Source organism: Gopherus flavomarginatus, chromosome 2 (genome assembly GCF_025201925.1).
Source record: "Gopherus flavomarginatus isolate rGopFla2 chromosome 2, rGopFla2.mat.asm, whole genome shotgun sequence".
NCBI lineage: Eukaryota > Metazoa > Chordata > Testudines > Testudinidae > Gopherus > Gopherus flavomarginatus.
Window position 1 is genome coordinate 47,361,256 of NC_066618.1, and position 20,179 is coordinate 47,381,434.

The 20,179-nt window shown below is 42.7% G+C and overlaps 2 protein-coding genes across 13 annotated transcripts in view; one reads left to right on the forward strand and one right to left on the reverse strand.

Annotated features, from left to right (window-relative positions):
• Window positions 1–17,116, reverse strand: part of KRIT1 (KRIT1 ankyrin repeat containing) — a 44,835-nt gene extending 27,719 nt beyond the window's left edge. For 3 of the 8 annotated variants that reach the window (XM_050939542.1, XM_050939536.1, XM_050939543.1), the window contains exons 1-6: window positions 16,552–16,638; window positions 10,935–11,170; window positions 8,894–9,019; window positions 5,218–5,342; window positions 3,749–3,908; window positions 1,864–1,956 (exon numbers count right to left, since the gene is read on the reverse strand). In XM_050939542.1, coding sequence (XP_050795499.1) covers window positions 1,864–1,956; window positions 3,749–3,908; window positions 5,218–5,319 — 355 coding nt within the window. In that variant the 5' untranslated portion in view covers window positions 5,320–5,342; window positions 8,894–9,019; window positions 10,935–11,170; window positions 16,552–16,638. Of the gene's footprint in view, window positions 1–1,863; window positions 1,957–3,748; window positions 3,909–5,217; window positions 5,343–8,893; window positions 9,020–10,934; window positions 11,171–15,835; window positions 16,084–16,551; window positions 16,649–17,097 lie in introns of those variants that run through there. The other 5 variants (XM_050939538.1, XM_050939539.1, XM_050939540.1 and 2 more) reach the window with 5 other exon arrangements.
• The window catches only part of ANKIB1 (ankyrin repeat and IBR domain containing 1), a 168,192-nt gene continuing 164,785 nt past the window's right edge, over window positions 16,773–20,179 (forward strand). For 2 of the 5 annotated variants that reach the window (XM_050939502.1, XM_050939505.1), the window contains exon 1: window positions 16,774–17,111. The gene's annotated coding sequence lies outside the window, so the exon portion shown is untranslated. Of the gene's footprint in view, window positions 17,112–20,179 lie in introns of all 5 variants that reach the window. The other 3 variants (XM_050939506.1, XM_050939507.1, XM_050939504.1) reach the window with 2 other exon arrangements.

Here is a 20,179-nt window from a genome sequence, read left to right on the forward strand (position 1 = left end):
AAATCCTGTTTTCTTCTTTGGCAGTTATACAATTTCAGTCAAAGAAATGATATTCTATTTTTAGACTATGGTAGATCAATTTTTCCCAAATGGTAACTGATACAAATTACATATGTAATGTTTTTGTAGTGGTTTTGGTCCCAGGATATTAGAGATATTAGACAAGGTGGGTGAGGTTATATCTTTTATTGGACTAACTTCTAAAGCTTCTCTCTCTCTCTCACCAATAGAAGTTGGTTCAATAAAAGATATTACCTGAACCACCTTGCCTCTCACAAATTACATACCAATTCTTATGTAACAAAAGTCAATGCAATAAAGTTACCCTAAATGTATTATTAAATGTTCTGTATCAGACAGGTAGCCATGTTGGTCTGGATCTGTAAAAAGTGACAAAGAGTCCTGTGGCACCTTATAGACTAACACAGTGGTCCCCAACCTTTTCGTCTGGCGGACGCCAGACGAAGGACCATGGCGGCGGTGGAGCACCCGCCGAAATGCTACCGAATTTCTGCAGCGTTTCGGCGGCGATGCCTCTGGATGACGTCATTTGTTGCTGGCAAGTGACATCATCGAGAGGCGTCGCCGCCGAAACACAGCAGAAATTCGGCGGCAACACCTCTCGATGACGTCGCTTGTTGGCGGCAAGTGGCATCATCGAGAGGCGCCGCCGCCGAATTTCTGCAGCGTTTCGGCGGCAACATCTCTCGATGACACCACTGCCACCGACAAGCGACGTCATCGAGAGGCGTCGCAGCAGAATTTCTGCGGTGTTTCGGCAGCAATGCCACTCGATGATGTCACTTGCCACCGACAAGTGACGTCATCAAGAGATGTCGCCGCCGAAACACCACAGAAATTCGGCAGCACTTCGGCAGGTGCTCCACCGCTGGCCAGGATGCGGGAGAATTTAGATGCTCCCGCGGGCGTACCGCGGCGCCCACGGGCACCGCGTTGGGGACCCCTGCTAACAGAAGTATTGGAGCATAAGCTTTCGTGGATGAATACCCACTTTGTCAGACGCATGTGATGACGAAGTGGGTATTCACCCACGAAAGCTTATGCTCCAATACTTCTGTTAGTCTATAAGGTGCCATGGAACTCTTTGTCGCTTCATAAAATGTTTCGTTACCATCCCACCATTGTGATCATGTTCGTTTTCTGAGTTACTGAAAAAACTGTATACTGTACACTGTTGAAGGAAAAATAACCTGTTAGCTTTGTGAAAGACCTTACGATTCAAATGGTGTTGATTTGCCAACTTTCACTTTCAAAGCATATCACAAATAGCAAATGAACATGTTTCCCCAGTAAAACACAAAAAAACTTCCCTTAATATTTTTAAAGTATTTTATAGTCCCTTATTATGTGAAAACTATTTTGCCTTCAGAGACCTACTCAGCATTCCTTACTCAGGCAAGAATGCACATTCACTTCAATGGGGACTCTTCTCTCAGAAGAGTGCTAGAAAAGATCCTTTTTTATGTTTACTAGTATAAATACAGTAGCCTTTGTAATAAAATTTGTTTTCTCGTTTCCTAATACCAAAATTAACTATTAGTAAATGTACTGAGTATAACAAAATATTGCACTGGTTCTCTAAAAATGCAACATTTTATTTTTAAAAAAAACTTTGATTCTCTTTAAACTTTGACTAACTACATTTCTCCCCTGTTTTTAGGCACCTGGAGAAACAGACAGTTATGGACCTTTATCAACCTCAATCTAATTCTTCCAAACCCAAATATAAATAATCACAGCAGTTAACATTTATATAAAATAAATACGTAAATTATTTAGGAAACAAGGGCTTAACTTTCTCTAAAATTCACACAACTTCAGGAATTATGTTTTAAACATTACCTTTGACAACGGTTGGAACAATGAAAAGAGAGGCTTCCCTGCCCACCTTGTCTCCATCAAGAGGAAATTTCTTCATTAACACTACTCGCTTTCCTAACATATTATTAAAACAACAAAGGAAGTCAACTGAGTGTTATATGGACAAATGGTTGACAGTCTGAATCTTTCTGTTTCCCAGGAAACAAAATAAAATATTATTTTCTGAAAACTGAGGAAGCAAATTAAATCTGAACATCCCTGAGCAGCTGCATGAATATATGTGCAACTCAACACACACACAGATTGTTAACAGGTAAAGAATTACCAATACCTTCAATTTCTCTTCATATGAATTTTTCCCATGAACCTAATTGTTGCCATTGCCCTTCTCTAAACCAGCTCTAAAATCTGTAATATACTTTTTTAAATGAGGTGCGCAGCAATGCACACAGTATTCCACACGAAAGAGAACCACCAATTTATATAATGGTATTATGTTTTCCATATTATTCTCCATCCAGTCTTTGTGTAACCTAACATTGATTTGCCTTTTTGACCTCAGCTGCACATTTAGCAAAGTCTTCATCGAACTGTACACTGTGTGCCCAGGTTATTTTCCTGAGTCAATCCTGTTAAGTTAGAACTCTGTAAAGTGTATCTGTAGTTCAAATGTTTCTTTCCATCATGCATTACTTTACATTTATTAACACTGAATTTAAGTTTCATTGTGTTACCCATTTACTTAGCTTGGTAAAACCCTCTTAAAATTCCTCAGTCTTCTCTGGATTTGGCTAACCAAAATAATTTTGTGCCAGCTGCAAATTTTTGCTACTTCACTACTTACCCCCTTTTCTAGATTGTTAATAATTATATGGCCCTGGTATAGCTACACCAGCAAAAATCGCCCTTGTGTAGAAGCAGTTACACTGGCAAAAAGGTACTTTTGTCAGTATAACTTATACCATTCAGCAAACAAAATGAGCTATACAGGCAAAAGCACTTTTTGCCAGCACAGCTATATCATTAAAAAAAAAAAAATCACACCCCTACTCAAAATGGCTATGCCAAGAAAACTGTTAAGTGTAAACGTGGTGTATTAAACAACCATGGTCATAATATAGAACCTTGAGGCACTCTGCCATTAAGCTTTTGCCCTGATGAAAATTGATTATGTATTCTTAACTCTGTTTCTTATCTCTCAACCAGATTTTGATCCATGACAATACTTTATCTCTCACCCCAGAATTACTTAGTTCCTTTACTAGCTTCTTGAGAGGGAACCTGTCAAAGGCATTGATAGTCTAAATAAATTGTATCAAATGGTTACCCGTTATTCTCTGTTTTACTATTATGGACAAAGAATTCTAACAGATAAGTGAGGCACAAATTTCCTTTGAAAAACTGTGCTAGCTAGATACTATCATATCATGATCTTCCAGATGTTTTAATTATTATTTTATTATAACTTAGCCTTATACTATACCTGGTAAAATTGGTCAATCTGGTGCATAATTTCCTGGATCATCCCTAAAGCCTTTTTTAAAATTGCTAATTTTTTAACTGTGATTAAGGTTGTGTGCACTGTAATCTAGTTTTTCCAAGTATTTAGAAACTTGGCTGTAAAACTCATCTTGTACTGAAATATCGGTATGGGCACACAAGGTCTCACCTACGATAAACTTGTCAGAAACAGTCTGGGGTTTTTTGATGGTTCTTTTAAAGACATTTAGAAATAAAAGGAAAATAAAGGACAGCTTGTGGGTTCAGCTGCATGTTTCTGTTTGCAGAACTTAAAATAGAGCTTGATTTCTAAAACAGATATTGTTTTACTTCCTTTAACTGGCCTATTTGAGTAATACAATTATTATAGACACACCAATACCAAATAAGGAAAAACAATTCTCACCTTTGATACCTTGATTAGCTGGTGAAATTGGTTTGGTGGTTTCTACTACATAATCCAAGATGCTCTGGGTTATCTCACTGCCTCTCTGAAGTTTAGTTTCCAACAAAACTTTCTTTCTCTTTTTCTTTTGTCCTTCAATGGGAACCTCAAGCAACAAAATCTTGCAAACAATAAAATTAAAGAATTATTTAAGAATTACTGAAACATTACTTTTATTTAACAAGCAGACTAGCAAAATTTTGTTTTTAGTTAACCGATTGTAGTGCTATGTGCAAAATTCTCTAAATAACAAGGGTATAAGGTACATTCAACAGATACTGTGATTTTGAATGTACTTTCACCCAACTTTTCAGGTCCTCGAAGTCATGGATGGTCAACTCCAATGTGACATTCTACTAAGCATTTTACTGCAGACTTCACAACCATCATGAACTCTGCTGAAGCATGGGGTTTGTCCACAAGCAATCATTTACAGTATGTATTCCTTAAAAATTACGCTGTTAACTATATGATGAATGTTTGATTTTTCTTATTTGAAATCCTTTGATATAAAATAATACAAGTCATTATACATAGGGCTTTTTATTTATAAAATGGGTATTATAAAAGGAGAAGCATGACTGGCCAGTAAAGATTCCACATTTGTGGGATCTTGGTGCAATTTCCCAAATTGGTCCTTGGTAGTCAATTGTAACAGCAGTGAGAAAATTCAGAAAGTATGCAGAACAGCGTGTTCTGGAAGGTCATCTCGACCACCAAAGACACAGAAATGGGAATAGCCAAGATCCCAATCTTGTATTAAGATCCATGCAGCACAGAGTTCCATCAATATGCAACATGATATCTGAACTGGCCTTACACTAAAAGACCTGACTCTGTTAACACTTGCACAGAGGTAATAGGATCAGATTCTAAAACAGCAGCTGTTTGACATGTTCCTGTCAATATGCTCTGCTGAGGTTTGATTGTTGATTTTAAGCACAAAGAAAATGTAATTAAAAAAAAATCACTTCAGAAACTTAGAAGGATGTTACCTGATTTTTTTCTAGTATGTGTTGTGACTATGACATTTGTTTAAAGTATAACATAATACATTATAGTGTTTTGGTATTTGTCGGGTTAGTACACTAGCTTGAGACAGAGATCCAGCTCCCTCCTCTGCCACAAACTTCCTGTGTGACTGTGGCCAAGTCACTTAGTCTCTCTGTGCCTCAGCTCCCACTCTATAAAATAGGGATAATTATATTTCCTTATGTCACAAAAGTTTTTCTGAGGATAAATAAATAGATAATAAAAGAGTGGAACATAGTTACTATGGTAATGGGAGCTATATAAGTACCTAAGATTGCTCAGATAGTAAATCTCTATCTACCTAACATGAGGGTTAATTAAGGTTTTTGTTGTTCAGTTATGTTATTTTTCATATTTTCAAACTTTAATCAAAGAAAGTTAAAAAAAATTGTTTATACTTCATATGATTTAGCTCGATATTCCCGAGAATTCAGGCTAGCAGTAGTCTTTGGACGAATCACAGCAACATATGCATCTCCTATGTTTTCTGGGTTTCCCATGATTTATTCTTTTTCATTTATTACTAGAGACAATGAAACAAACAAAAATAAAAGGTTAGATTGAGGAAACAAGACAAAAACAAACCAAATATATCATACCTTAGCATAAATAATTATATTCACTTTTGTTTTCCATTTAAAACAGGTTATTCATTTTTTATTATCTGGAGATCATTTATTATCTGGAGCTGCCACAGAGAACTTAGGGGAGCGGGGAGCTGCTGGTCCACCCTGGTTCAGCATTTTCCCCAGGAATTGAAATTATGAGGGGGGTGTTTGAATTTGTGTGTGTGTGTGTGGGGGGGCAGGGTTAGGACTGATGAGGAGTGAGACCACGATGGTGAAGGTGGGCTGTATGGCCCAATGGTAAAAACTGAAAACTGTTTCATGACCATTTTATTGTTTTGAAATCATCACACAAATGAAAGTTGGCTACTCAAGCATTCGATGAAGCACGACATCTACATCCTTCTTGGTTTCTTGTTATAATTTTGCACAACTCTGCTAATGAACTTCTTGAATGCAACACGTTCATCTTTGGTGGCTTCTCGTGTGTCCAGTACTTCCATTCCTTCAACTGATATGCTCATTAGTTCATTCACATGTTCAGGCAGAAGGCAACTTCTTTCAGTACAGAAAATTCTATTGAACGATGACAAAACACTCAACTGTAGCTGTTGTGACTGGGAGTAGCAAGAGATGAATTCCTACTTCTCTCATCTCAGCAAATATAGCATAAAGATCAGGTCGAACCACTAGTGATGATAAAAAAGAAGTTGAAGCCAAATCTTCATTCATTCATTGTATGATATTCCGCTCTATGTTCAAATTTTCTATTCTGTCCTGAGCACATTGCTGGTAGTGCCTCACTTCACGCAACTGTCAGTAGTTTATAGGACAGGGATCTGTAAAAGCTATGTAGAGGTTGAGTAGAATGTAGAAGTCTGTGTACTTTTTTAATTGTCTTAAACACTTCTTGTTCTCTTCACTTAAGGATTCACTTAAGGGGGGAGGGACAGCTCAGTGGTTTGAGCATTGGCCTGCTAAACCCAGAGTTGTGAGTTCAATCCTTGAGGGGGCCACCTAGGGATCTGGGGCAAAAATCAGTACTTGGTCCTGCTAGTGGAGACAGGGGGCTGGACTCAATGACCTTTCAAGGTCCCTTCCGGTTCTAGGAGATAGGATATCTCCATTAATTTTAAGATAAATGCTTTCATTAGTCAACTTCTGGACTGAAGTCTTTGCTTCTTCCAGTACTTTTTCAATGGACAGCTCTATGATTGATCCAAATGTAGCTTCTATTGCTGGACAAAGATCTACTACTGTTGTATCAGATGCCTGGATGGTATTGTTTAATGACCCAAGTGGTTTCAACAGTAGACTTACAAGGGAGAGAATGGCAATAGTTTTCTCTAAACGTAGCAGCAAAAGTAATCCACCAGCCTCACTACTTAGATCCATCCCATCTTGGTAGACACTTTACAAAGTCAGTAATAATGGCTGGAGTAATTTTAAGAAAACAGCCAAGGATCGCTCATGAGAAAGCCAGAGGGTTTTCCCAGGTTGGACTAGTCTGAACTTCAGTCCCAGTGTTTCCTCTATATTTTCCAAGATATTCAGTCTTTCTGGACTCTTGCTGAAAAAAGAATATAATGAAGACATTAAATTTATAGCTTTTTAAATGTCTTTTAAAAAGTCTGCAGCTTGTACTAGCGCTAGTTGGAGTAGATGGCCTCTGCAGTATGTATAGGAGAGATTAGGGTTATACTTTTCTCTGAGCAAAGCTTGTACTCCACAAGGTCTTCCAGAGAAGTTTGCAGCTCCATCAAATGCACAAGCAGCCATCTGTTTGGGGTCCAATTGACAAGCATTTAATTCTTCTAAGATGTGCATTGTCACAGATGCAGCAAATGTGTTTTCTATAACTTGAACATCTAGAAATGCATCTACTGGCCTACCACTGACATAAAGATAATGTACACAATGACTTAACACTTGCCAATTTGCATCTGTGCATTCATAAGCCATGAATGCAAATTTTTTGAATGTGGTGAGAGAGGTCTTCACTTTTTCAAGTTGAGTCTTTCACTGTTGCACCATATGCTTCTAAGTCAGTCAGCTGAGATTCTTGCAGAACGATAGTGAGCATTTGCTGGTCTTGTTCGGAACCAGTATTCAACTTCAAGATGAACAAGTGACAATGCACTTAACATTGGCCTCCAGTTTGTAGTGTGTGGTATCTCTTGCTTAAACAGAAAGTATGATGCCACACTCATGTTTGTTCACGTGTCTCTTGAGGTTCCACTCAGCTCACAGTGATTTCAGCTGTGCTCTCAGTGGGGGAACCTTGCCGCTAGTGCAGACTGGGCCTTCTCTTCCACTTAGACCTGATTATCAGTGATTTCAACTGTAGCAGTCACTTAACAAAACAAAAGACTATCTATGGAGCCTAATCAGCTCTGTCTTTAAAGAGTGGAGAGGGGCAGGGCAAATAGTACTTGTGACTCAGGCAGACCATGAAGCAAAACACTTGTCCCCAGGCTTTCTTTTGATGCCCTCAATCAGCACAGGCTAAGTACAGTTCTACTGTCCTTTACTCATACAATAAGAATAAAATTTCATTCTCCCCCACCCCTGCATCCAATCCCAGCCAAAATCACTCGGGCAATACAGCTCTGTTTGCTGGATACCTAGGTAGATTAGGTGTGACTGTAAATACAATCTGGTCCTGAAGCCTTTCCCCCCAGCCCATCACTAGCTGTCAGGGAGAGCTCAGTTACACATTGCTTACAAATCATAATTTGGCCATCACCACCAAAATGAATGCACTGACATCATCATAAAAACAAAAGCTGTATAAGGAGCTAGTCTATGTTCATACTTTTCAAATCTATTATACTTTTTTAGATACACATATTTTATCATACACTTTATATGCTTTTAAAGTATGTATTAATGTTTCAATTTCAATTCAAATTTCCAAACAATCACTAAACTGGCAACACTGCATGTAACTAATTCACAAAACTGGGGTGCAAGGGTGTTAGGGAAATTCAGGGGGAGTGTAGGGAAATCTCTGCCCCAAGCCCCCACCAGCTAGCTGCAAAGGTCTGCTCTTTCTGTAAGCAGTGGACAAAGCAAGCAGCTGCCAAACGATGTTATAAGGGAGCATTGCGCAAATTTAAACGAACATGTTCCCTAATTAATCAGCAAGGTAACAATATTAACCGGGACAACTTTAAGTGTTTAAGGGGCACAGGTATACCCTTACAATTCATGGCAGATTGGAACCATATTCATTCAACCTGGCTGAAAATTCTTTCTGGACCTCAAAGCTGTGATTACTCTTCCTTATATTAAAATAGATTATAGTGACACTTCCATATAATCCTAAAACTGCAATAAAATTAAATTAAATTAAAAAAATCTGCAAAAACTAACTAGTTCTACCTTTATAATCTAAAAACAAGATAATCTCTGGTACATTTCAGATGATCTTTTTCCTGATCCACAACTGAAAACCCTTTAATTACCTATGATCAATAAATACAGATTATCTGCATATTTGTCTCACCACAAAATGGAGATTTTATCATTACTATTTATAGTCTGCAGTGTTGCTGCACCTCTTTGGAGGATAAATAGAGGACTTCAGTTTTCCATGTATTCAATCCAGTATATTTTACCAAGATAAGGTTAACTGAAAAATGCAAGGGAAAAGAATAATTAAATGTGAAAAGTTATAAACGAGACCATGATTAAAAATGTTTTTTTCATCATTATGACAATTCCAGAATTAGATAAATTCATGGAGGATAGTTCTATCAATGGCTATTAGCCAACATGGTCAGGGGTGTAACCCCATGCTCTGGGTGTCCTAATGTCCAGAAGCTGGGAGTGGACAACAGGGGATGGATCACTCGATAATTGCCCTGTTCTGTTCTTTTCCTCTGACACTGGTCACTGAGCTAGACAGACCATTGATCTGTCTAAGGGCTTAGCTACACTTGCAAGCGCAATAAAGGAGCCCCAGGTGCCCTAGCTCACTCCCCGTCCACACTGGCAAGGCACGTAGAGCGCTCTGTCTCCATGGCTACAGCATTGCTATTATTCCACCTTGGTGAGAGGAATAACGTTTGCTACACCTTGGCTACAACGCATGGGCATCAGTGTGAATGAGGTGCAGGGTTACTGCGCTCTGATCGGCCTCCGGAAACGTCCCATAATCCCCTTAAGTCAAGTGGCCACTCTTGTCATTGTTTTGAACTCCTGTAGGAATGCGGAAATGTCCTTTCAAAGCTCCATTTCTGACAGCTGGCATACAAGCCATTAGCGTGGAATGCTGTGTGAGAGAGAGAGAGGCGGTGGGGAGGGGGGGTCTGCTGCTGTCTGAATTTACAAGACAGCATGCTGACATGCTCTCAGACCCCCCAAACCCCACTCTCTCTCCCCTCCACATATACACAACACACTCCCTGTCACACTCCACCCCACCACCCCCCTTTGAAAAGCACGTTGCAGTCACTTGCATGCTGGGATAGCTGCCCATAATGCACCACTCCCAATGCTGCTGCAAGTGCCGCAAATGTGGCCATGCAGTGTAGATAGACTGCAGCGCTTTCCCTACTGTGCTCTCCGAAGGCTGGTTTAACTCACAGCGCTCTACATCTGCAAGTGTAGCCATGCCCTGTGTATGGTGTTTTGATGTTCATGTTCTGCTACCCTGAAGATATCAACACTAGGATTGGGGAAGAAGTCTTTAAATATTGAATTGTATTACAGTAGCATCTATGAACCCAATTAAGCATCAGGGCCTCATTGTGCTAAATGCTGTACAGACATGTAACAAAGACGACTGTCAGCTCTCTGGAGCAGGAGCTATCTACATGACAGACAGGAAACAACTGGTGATAAAACAGACAATCATAGTGGACTCGGGTGAGAGGATGAAATAACAATTAAATGAAGAGAGTTTAGCATAAGTCATAGTTAAGGTTAAGATTTTGTCATGGTTATTTTTAGAAAAAGTCACATACAGGTTCTGGGCAATAAACACAAATTCATTGAGACCTGTGACCTGTGCATGGGGGTGAGAGGGCTGACCACAGTGGGGGCTGACGCCCGAGCCCTGCTGCAATGGGGTGCCTGACAGCCCAGAGTTCCTCTGCACGAGGAGGGTGGGGGTGACAGCCTGGAGCACGGCTCAAGCTGAAGAAGTCATAGAGGTCCATTAAAGTCACAGAATCCGTGACCTCCATGATGAAATCATATCCTTAGTCATAGCACGTCATTTGCCTAACAAATACCAGTTGGGAGTAATTGGTAAGAATTATTCCACAACTATGTTGTGAATGAGGGATTTAAAGTAGTTTTCTAGCAGGATGGATAAAAGTTGTTTTAAAAAAAAATTAATTTAATTTTTTTAATTTAAATTGGATTTCTACTGAAATTAAATACAGATTTATATTAAAAATAAACATATTGAACATTTAATTTGAAACATTGACAACCTATGTTAAGTCTTAAACTTACTATAATCCATTAAAATCATTTAAATTAAAACAATAATATCAAGCAGTACATATTTGCAGCCAAATATTTAAAAAATGTCATACCATTGAACTGGTGAAAGTCTCTTGCTAAGCACCTCTATCCAGAGTTTGTTTAAGTACTAAGCCAGCTTTTATGCAGTGTTGTTATAGCCCTGTTTGTCCCAGGATATTAGAGAGACAAGGTGGGTGAATGAAGTAATATCTTTTATTGGAGAAACTTCTGTTCATGAGAGAGACAAGCTTTTGAGCTTTCATGGAGCTCTTCTTCAGGTCTGGGAAAAGTATTCTGAGTGCCACAGCTAAATATAAGATGGAACAGATTGTTTAGCATAAATAGTTAACACATATTTCAATGGACTATTCAAGGTGAAATGGTCTGTTAACTCCTCTCCAATCATGTGGGAGGGGGAGGGAAGGGGAATGGGACAAAAGACCTACACTCCCTCACAGATTTTCACCACAACTTCAAAAACTACCACCAATGGGCGGTGCCTAGCATAGGCTGGGGAAGGCTGTGCCTCCCCAACAGCCCCCTGCAGCTACCCACGTTCCACCTCAGGGCCCCCTTCCGCTTGCCACTAGTTGCCCCAGCTCCTCTTTCGGGAAGCCTGCTGAGTGGGGCTGGGGGTAGAGCAGCGGGCCTGGGGCTGGGACTTGGGGGGGCTGGGACTGCACTGCCTGCTGTTTTGGGGCTGGGGGCTGCGCGACGCCCACTCCAGAGTTGAGTGGGAGGGTCTATGAGCTTCCCACCTGGTGCTCCAGGGCTGGAAGGTGGGGCGCACTGCCCACTAGGGCTGGAGGCGCTCGGACGGCCAAGGGCTGGTGGCTGCGAGGGAGAGGGCCCTCTGGGCTTCAGCGAGGAAGGGAGGCAGGAGGGGCGGGGCTCAAGTGGAAGGGTGGGATAGGCCAGGGGCTATCCTCCCATGCCCATGGTTCACCCACCGCTCATGCTACCACCCTTCCATTAAACTCTCTCTGGAATTCTCCAACACTAGCATCAATTTCTTTGATGCTAGGATCAGCTTCAACAAAGGACTTCTACAGCAGACAGCTATATACAAGAAGCCTACAGATTACCACACCTACCTTCATAGATCCAGTATCTGCAGTCAGACACTCAGATACCACAGAATATACTCTGAGAAGAAAATCCTGGGTGCACACCTTAACAAGAACACTTCACCAAAGAAGCAGATCACATCATAGAGCAGGACACCCAAATACCCCGAAAGAACCTGCTTCAATATGAAAATAAATCCCCTATGAAAGCATACCAGTTGTCACCTTCCACTGCACATTAGAATCCATATGGGGTATCATTAAACAATTACAGCCTGTTCTCGATGGGGACCACATCCTGAAAGAAATCTTTCCTGAACCTATTCTTCTGACCTTCAAATAACTCCCCAAACTCTCCAAGCTCATCATCAGAAGCAAGCTCCCCACAGACCAGGACACACCAACTCAAAGCATCACCAGACCCTGCCAGAACAATAGATGCAAAACCAGCAGACATATCTCCACTGCTAAAATGATCAACACCTACCACAAAACAGCTTTCAGGATCCACAGGTTCTACATATGCCTATCACAACATGTAGTATACCTCAACCAGTGCACTATATGCTCCAATAGCAATTATTGTAACAAAACAACTGTTCTATATCCAGAAGTGAAAGTAAGTTGGTACAGGGCAGTATGGTGTACCGGTAAGAAAGTGGCCACTGGTACGGGCCAGTACTTAGCTGATGTTATGGCACTGCCGCAGCAGCACTTTAAGCACCATACTGGCAGGGCCACTGATGGGGGTGCGCAAAAGGGGCAGCTTCCCTGGGGCCTGACAATTTAAAAGGGCCTGGGGCTACAGGCAGCGGGGCTACAGGTAGCACAGGTCGGGCAACACCTGAAGGGCTGGCTGGGGGAGCCTAGCCTCTGACCCTTCCACCTGAGGCCCTGTCTGGGGACCCTGGCCACCCTCCCCTTGCCCAGGACCCTGGCTGCCCTGCATACTAGTAAGTCCTTTAAGTTACTTTCACCCGTCTATATCATAGATTCTAGGACTGGAAGGGACCTTGAGAGGTCATCAAGTTCAGTTCCCTGCCCTCATGGCAGGATCAGATACTGTCTAGACCATCCCGGATAGACATTTATCTAACCTACTCTTAAATATCTCCAGACATGGAGATTCCACAACCTCCCTAGGCAATTTATTTCAGTGTTTAACCACCCTGACAGTTAGGAACTTTTTCCTAATGTCCAACCTAAACCTCCCTTGCGGCAGTTTAAGCCCATTGCTTCTTGTTCTATCCTTAGAGGCTAAGGTGAACAAGCTTTCTCCCTCCTCCTTATGACCTCTCAGTCCTCAAAGAAAATCTGCATGACACTTTCAAAAGATGAGCCTGGGAGCTTAAATTCATAAATTTGCAAGACACTAAAAATCCTGGACTGAATAGACAAACTGGATTTATGGCTTATTATAACAAACTACTAACAAACTCCACCTACCACCAGTCTGCTTTTTTTCTTTTTCCCTTCCCTCCTCCGGGTCCCTTGAAATATGCATTAATTAAACAATCTGTTTCAGTTATATATAGCTGTGACACTATGGCCTGGTCTACAGTATAGAGTTAGGTTGACATAAGGCAGCTTACGTGGACCTAACTCTGTAAGGGTATGTCTACACAGCCGATGTTAAAATGTGGCTGTGTAGTCGCAGCTCCAGCGTTGGGAGAAAGCTTTCCTAGCACTGTAATAAAACCATCTCAGAGAAGGGAAGAGCTCCCAGTGCTGTAGCACTGTCTACACTGCCACTTTACAGCGCTGAAACTTGCATCCCTCGGGTGTGTTTTTTTACACCCCTGAGCAAAGAAATTTTCAGTGCTATAAGTGGCAGTGTAGACAAGGCCTAAGTGTCTACACTACAACGTTGCTCCTGCTGCTGTAAGTCACCCACTACACCAACTTAATAACTCCACATCTATGAGAGGCATAGCACTTAGGTCAGTATAGTTAGGTCAACACAGTGTTAGTATAGACACTGCATTGACTTTTCTGGCTGTAAGTCTCTGGTGGCTGACAGAGGTACCAGCCTCTGATGTCTGGCATCCCAAGCCCTGCCGCCTGGGGCTGGTACCTGGAGCTGGGCAGCAGGGTCTGGCTGTCAGTGCCCCACACTGACAGATGGTGTAAGCGCTCCTGATGAGGATGCACACCACCAACAAAAGGCGCTAGTGTGGACGTACAACACTGATTTAATTACCATGGTGGTTGTACGCCGACATAACTTAAGTCGACAATTTTGTTGTGTGGACATGTCCTATGAGTACATTTCCCAAACCTGAAGAAGAGCTCTGTGTAAACCACCTTTTGACATCAGTCAGATCCAGAGAGAATATTTTCTTCATTTCAGTTTATTAAACTAGCTTAGTTCAATGACTAGTTCATTCAGAGTTGAGAAACCAGCTGGGAGCTGAAAATGCAGGAAACTTTGTTTTCCTCTACCAATCTATAAACAAAAACTAAGTGAGAGAGAATGTGATCTACTAGTTCTAAAATGCTGAAGGACAATGGTAAACAGAACTAATCAGTTTAATTCACTACTTTGTTTAATAAATCAGATAGTTTTAAATGCAACACATTTTGATAAACCTTTTCTCTTATACACCCAATATATTTAAGGTAGTTTTATTACATTAATAAATACAATTTTAAAATGCAGTTTTTGTGCGTTTAATTGGATTTGAATTTCCAAAAAGAGCTTGACACATATCAAGTAAAAATGAACCATCATCTAGTAAGTCAAGAGGTCCCCAAACTGTAGGGCATACCCCCCCACGGGGGCATGGAGGAACATTTGGGGGGGGCAGCTGAGGCCCAGGCCAGCCCCCACAGGGAGCGGGGGAAGGAGTACCTCTCAGCTCCACTCCTGGCCCTGGCTGCTGCTCCCCACTCCCAGCCTTGGCCCCCATACCCCTGTCTGCGTCCCTCCACCCCTGAGCCATGGCCCTGCTCCTGGGCCCGGGGGGGGAGGGGGGGGAGAAGGACAGGGACAGAAAGGGGTACGGGAAGGTGCAACCTTGAAAAGTTTAGGAACTACCGAAATAAGGAATGCATTATTCACTATTTTCTAACATAAACAATAAAAGTTAAGAATTTGAATAAGAATCTGAATAAATGTAAGCTTAATTGCTTAAATAAATGTCTATCGACACAGTATATTTTCTTGGTTAGCAAAAAGGACCAAATTTAGTGCAAAGGCTACATTTAGTTGCAAATCAACAGGTTTTAACGGTTACTAACCAATGAGAAACAACCTTTAGGAAGATAACTAAAAAGCACAAATGCAAAACAAGATTATATTTGATGACTGAAGTCAAGGCTTGCTGATTTAACTCACAATTAAAATTGGTGATTTAAATTGCTTTCATTTGTTTTCTAGTGAAGGTCTTTTGACCCTTTCCAGACACCTCCTATCCTTTCTTTGTAGGAAAGTCTTTGCTTTAGTGGTCTCCCAAAGGAGGAAAAAGAGCCAAGATTCACCTCAGAGCTGCTGGCTACTAGTGAGATCTGAATTGTCGGTGAAGGAAGAAGTACATACTACATTATTCTATGGATCTCCCTCCCAAGTCTTACTTCTAAGTTTTAGCTTCAAAAATGTAATTTTTAATATACATACATTCCTCTGACTTGACTGTGTCAGAAAAACTCCTTTCATTTGTATTTACAATTGGTTTGGGCATCCTTTTGGGTACAAGCAACTACATACATTCGTCGATATCTTTTCTATCAGAGACAAACCCATCATTTCTGAGAATCGGAGATGGGAACAGCATACCTCACTTCCTCGTTCAGACCTCGGTGCTGCGCACAGTGCCCCATAGGTTAACCAGACACAATCTGCACAAAGCGATTAGTTAAGGTCCAGATCCTGCAAACATTTAGTGCAGAAAGTATTTCTTACTGACATGAGCAGCCCCACTGAAGATAGTGGATCTCCATATGTGAGTAAGGGTTCTACAGCTACTGCGGGAGCGCTCAACAGAAAAACAATGAAGTGGAGGTCTCTATAACACAGCACAGGTAGCGTCTGATGTGTCTGTCACAAGCGAGTGCGGTCACTGAATTGAAGAGAAATTTAACTCTGCGCAGAACTGAGATGAGCGATTGTTTCAGTAATGAGACAGCAAACAGCAGAGGAAACCACTCTCGTCAGCTGAAGGGGCAGAGACGCACACAGAAAAACCCCCCTCAGGCCCTTCCAAGCTCCATTAAGCGAGACGATGCTAAGCACTAGCTAGCCCGCTCTAAACGCTGTTCCGGGAAAGAGGTCTTTGTGGAGGGAGGCTGGGTGGGGAAACGTCTCCCCTGTCCCGGAAGGCAAAGGCGCGGCAGAGACACTCTAGCCCAGTCCCCTCTCTCTCCAGGCTCGGGTGGGGAGACGGTCCCCAAACTTTTCTCTGGCCTGTTGATCTCTGCCCCGCCTCAAAGCAGCTACAGGAGCTGATGCTTGTTGGCTGCAGCCGGGCCGGGGAAGGGTCAGAAGGGGGGGGCTCGGGCCCCCTCTCACCAGGTCGGTTCCCCAGTTAGATAACACGGCGCCGCTGAGCTGCTTGTTTAGCGGCTCAGGCGGAGGTGGCGAGCGGCCCCGGCCCGCGTTCGGCTCCGTCCGCCTCTTTCTTACCCGGTGGCGTCTAGACTCGCCTCCTCCCGGGAGACCTGGACGCAACCCCCAGCGCGTCGCGCGGGTCCAAGCCCGCCCCTGCTCCGCCCAGGCACAGACCGAGCCGGCCCCGCCCAGCTCCCTCCCCCTGGGCCGGCAGATCCGCTTCCCGTCCGGGCGCTGCTGGCCCCGGCTGCTGCCAATGAGTTTCCGGGTCGCGGGCCTGAGCTGCTGCTGTTGCCGCCGCTGGCGTCGGCAGTTGGCCACGAGCAGAGCGGGACTGGGCTGCGGGCCGGGCCGGCGTGTGAGGCGCCGCGGAGTGGGAGGGAGCCGCCGGGAGGAGGCCCAGCCCCAGCTGAGGGGGAGTCGCGCCGGGGCCCAGTGAGCCCCGTCGTCGAACAAAGGGCAGCGACCGAGCGTCCGCCGTAGAGCCCGGCCAGACCCCACTCCCCGCCCCGGCGAGCCCAGACCCCGCTCCTCGCCCCAGCCAGCGCTTCACTTGGGGGACCCCGGAGTGGGGGCAGATGGAGGTGCTGGATGCGGGGAGAAGAAGCGGAGGGGAGAGACCCTCTGAGGAGCCGGTGAGTGACCCGCTGTGCCGGGGGCGTGTTCCCTCAGGCACTGCCCCGGTGCCGCCTGAGTGCTGGGAGGCGCGGGGGTCCGCCCGCTCTCGGGTGCTGCAATGGGCTGGGGAGGGAAGAGCAAAGGCGCCGCAGACAGATAACAGCCGCCTCCTCCGCATGTCTGCAGCCCTTAGCATCCTCGGGGGTGGGGCAGCTAACTGGAGCCAAATGCTGAATGCAGAGGAGCGAGGCGGCGGTTCTAGGATGTCTCGGGTTTGGCTGCTACCAAAACAAAAGAGATCGGAAAGGCAGTATGTGCGCCTGAATATACTGTACACGTAGTGCTTATTAAACATTACCCTCTGGGACCAAAAACCACAGGCTTAGGCTAATTACTAACGGCTCTGACACACGCCCTATTTTGAAGAACCTAGTGTAAATGATTTTGGGGAAGCCTTAATTGTGGGAGGCTCGAGACATCTCAGCTGTTTAAGGCATGTGTGTCAGACTATAGACAATATTTGGTGTGGGCATTATATAATATATGTATGCATCAAAATTTGTTGCTTATGAGGAATCCATTGCACTTCCTATTACGACTTTCCACGTCCAGTTTTAGTCGCTTGTAATTCATGAGACAGTGAAGGGTTGGCAATGTGTGGTGGATTGTTTGCTTGGAAATTTCTTGGGTAAAGAAGTGGGAATGTTCAGATTTTCCTCTGTTGCATGGTATATGTAGGCATCACCAATTTCTGCTTTCTGTGTTCTGTGCCGTGAATTCCTTGAGACCATTAAGAAGACAAGAATGGAAATATAAATGGTAATTTTGTTGTCCCTACAGAATTGTAAGAAACTTGAATTGTCATGGCCCAGTATCCATTCCTTTGTTTAAAAACAAATATTCGGATTGACTTTAAGACGACTTAGGAATTTTTTACAAAAGAGGAATATTATAATAGGAGAGAGTGTGGGACGCTTGTGTAGCTATAATTATACTTATGATCTTTTTGTTATAACCCTATTTTCGGGATGTATAGCTTGGTTATAAACAATCACTCTAGGCTGAAATTTAGCATTCAGAGTTTTAGACTGGAATTTTTTTTCTATTACAAAACTGAGCCCTGATCCTGTAAAATTACTCACATGCATAAGTGCTTGTAGGAGCCCTTGATTTGCATTTAAATCATTAAATTCAAACCTCCTTATTAGAAAGTGTGTGGATTTTTTAAAAATAAAGTAGAACCATACTAATTAATGTTTGCTGAGTCCTCTTGCCCTCCCCCACAGTCAAGGATACAGCATCACAAAATGCCCTGTGTTCACTTTTGAAAGTGTAGTTTGGTTTAAATGAGATTTAGAGACTGCAACTGAATGTAAATGAGTGAACCCCTGCATCCATGCGGAACAACATTGACTTCAGCAAGTCTCCATGTGGGCACTGGAGTGAGACGTTTTTCCCCCCTCAAGTATTACTGGCTCTGCAGATTAATGAAGTAGAACTAATGAGATTCTCTTCTAGTATATGTATTAGTTTTCCTTGGTGTGTCTGTGTGTATTTTTAAATAGTAGTGCATTACTTTGAGAACTCAGTCTCTCTTAGATGTTTGAGGAAAAGTAGTAAGTGTTCTTTCTCTGAAACAGAGTCCTGTGGCACCTTATAGACTAACAGACGTATTGGAGCATGAGCGTTCGTGGCTGAATACCCACTTCATCGGATGCATGTAGTGGAAATTTCCAGAGGCAGGTATGCATCCGATGAAGTGAGCCATGAAAGCTCATGCTCCAATACGTCTGTTAGTCTATAACAGGGGTTCCCGACACAGTGCCTGTGAGCGCATCTTAATGCGCCCGCATCCTGGCCCCCGGGAGAGCACCCTCCGAAATGCCGCAGCGGCATTTTGGCGGGGATGCCTCTCGATGACGACGCTTGTCGCCAACAAGTGATGTCATCGAGAGGCGTCGCCCCCAAATTTTGGCGGGGACGCCTCTCGCTGACGCTGCTTGCCGTCGACAAATGATGTCATCGAGAGGCATCGCTCCCAGATTTCGGCGGGTGCTCCACCGCTGCAGTGGTCCTTCGGCTGGCGCTCGCCAGCCAAAAAGATTGGGGACCACTGGTCTATAAGGTGCCACAGGACTCTTTGCTGCTTTTACAGATCCAGACTAACACGGCTACCTCTTTGATACTTTCTCTGAAATAAGATATTGCTACCTATAAACAAGAAATATCTTCCAACTAAAATTTTTAGAGACTTACATAGCCTGTTCATTTGGGGTTAATGTACAGCAGCTGACGGTATACAGAAGAAGTGAGGTAACATAATTCAAAGCAGGACTTTCTGGGCATGGAAAAAGCAGGATGAGGAGAGGAGGAGACTCTGTAGCAGAGTCTTCTGGAATCTTATCCTAAACCTTCCTGTGCTCCTGTACTAGAACAATTTGTTCTCGCACCTATGATGTGTCAAGGAGTTGGAATTTAGGAAGTTAATATTGTTTCTTTAAATAGCTTGCTTACTTGTAAATTGCAAGTAGTATATCAAATATGTTTCATACTTAATTATAAATTAAAATGTTTAAAATATATGAAGTAATATGTAAAAGAGAGGACTTGGCCATTATATCGTTTGTTGCCATCCTCCTGACTATAGTGTCATAACAGTGACTATGAATAAAGACTCTTAAGACGATATTCACTAATGTGATCAGAATTACAGATTAGTAAACATTACCAGTAGTCTCACTGAATTCTAATTGTTGTGCCTGATAGTAAAAATAAAATAAAATTTCAAATTCAGGACCTTCAGTTGTAAGCTAATTGTGATAATTGTTTTGTCACTTGTTCGTCTGTAAAATTCTGTACGTGCTCACTACTGCACACATGATTTCTTTCTGGGGGACATGCTACTTTATTGACACAGCAAACTTTAAAAAAAAAGTCAGATTTAAAATGTACTCAGTAACCTTCCTTTAGGTATTAGCCATTGTTTAATGGGGAAACTTAAAAAAAAGAAAAGAAAAAAAATGAAAAAAAATATTTATTTAGAAACTAGTTGTCATAAACTGATAAGTAAGAGTTAATAGAACAA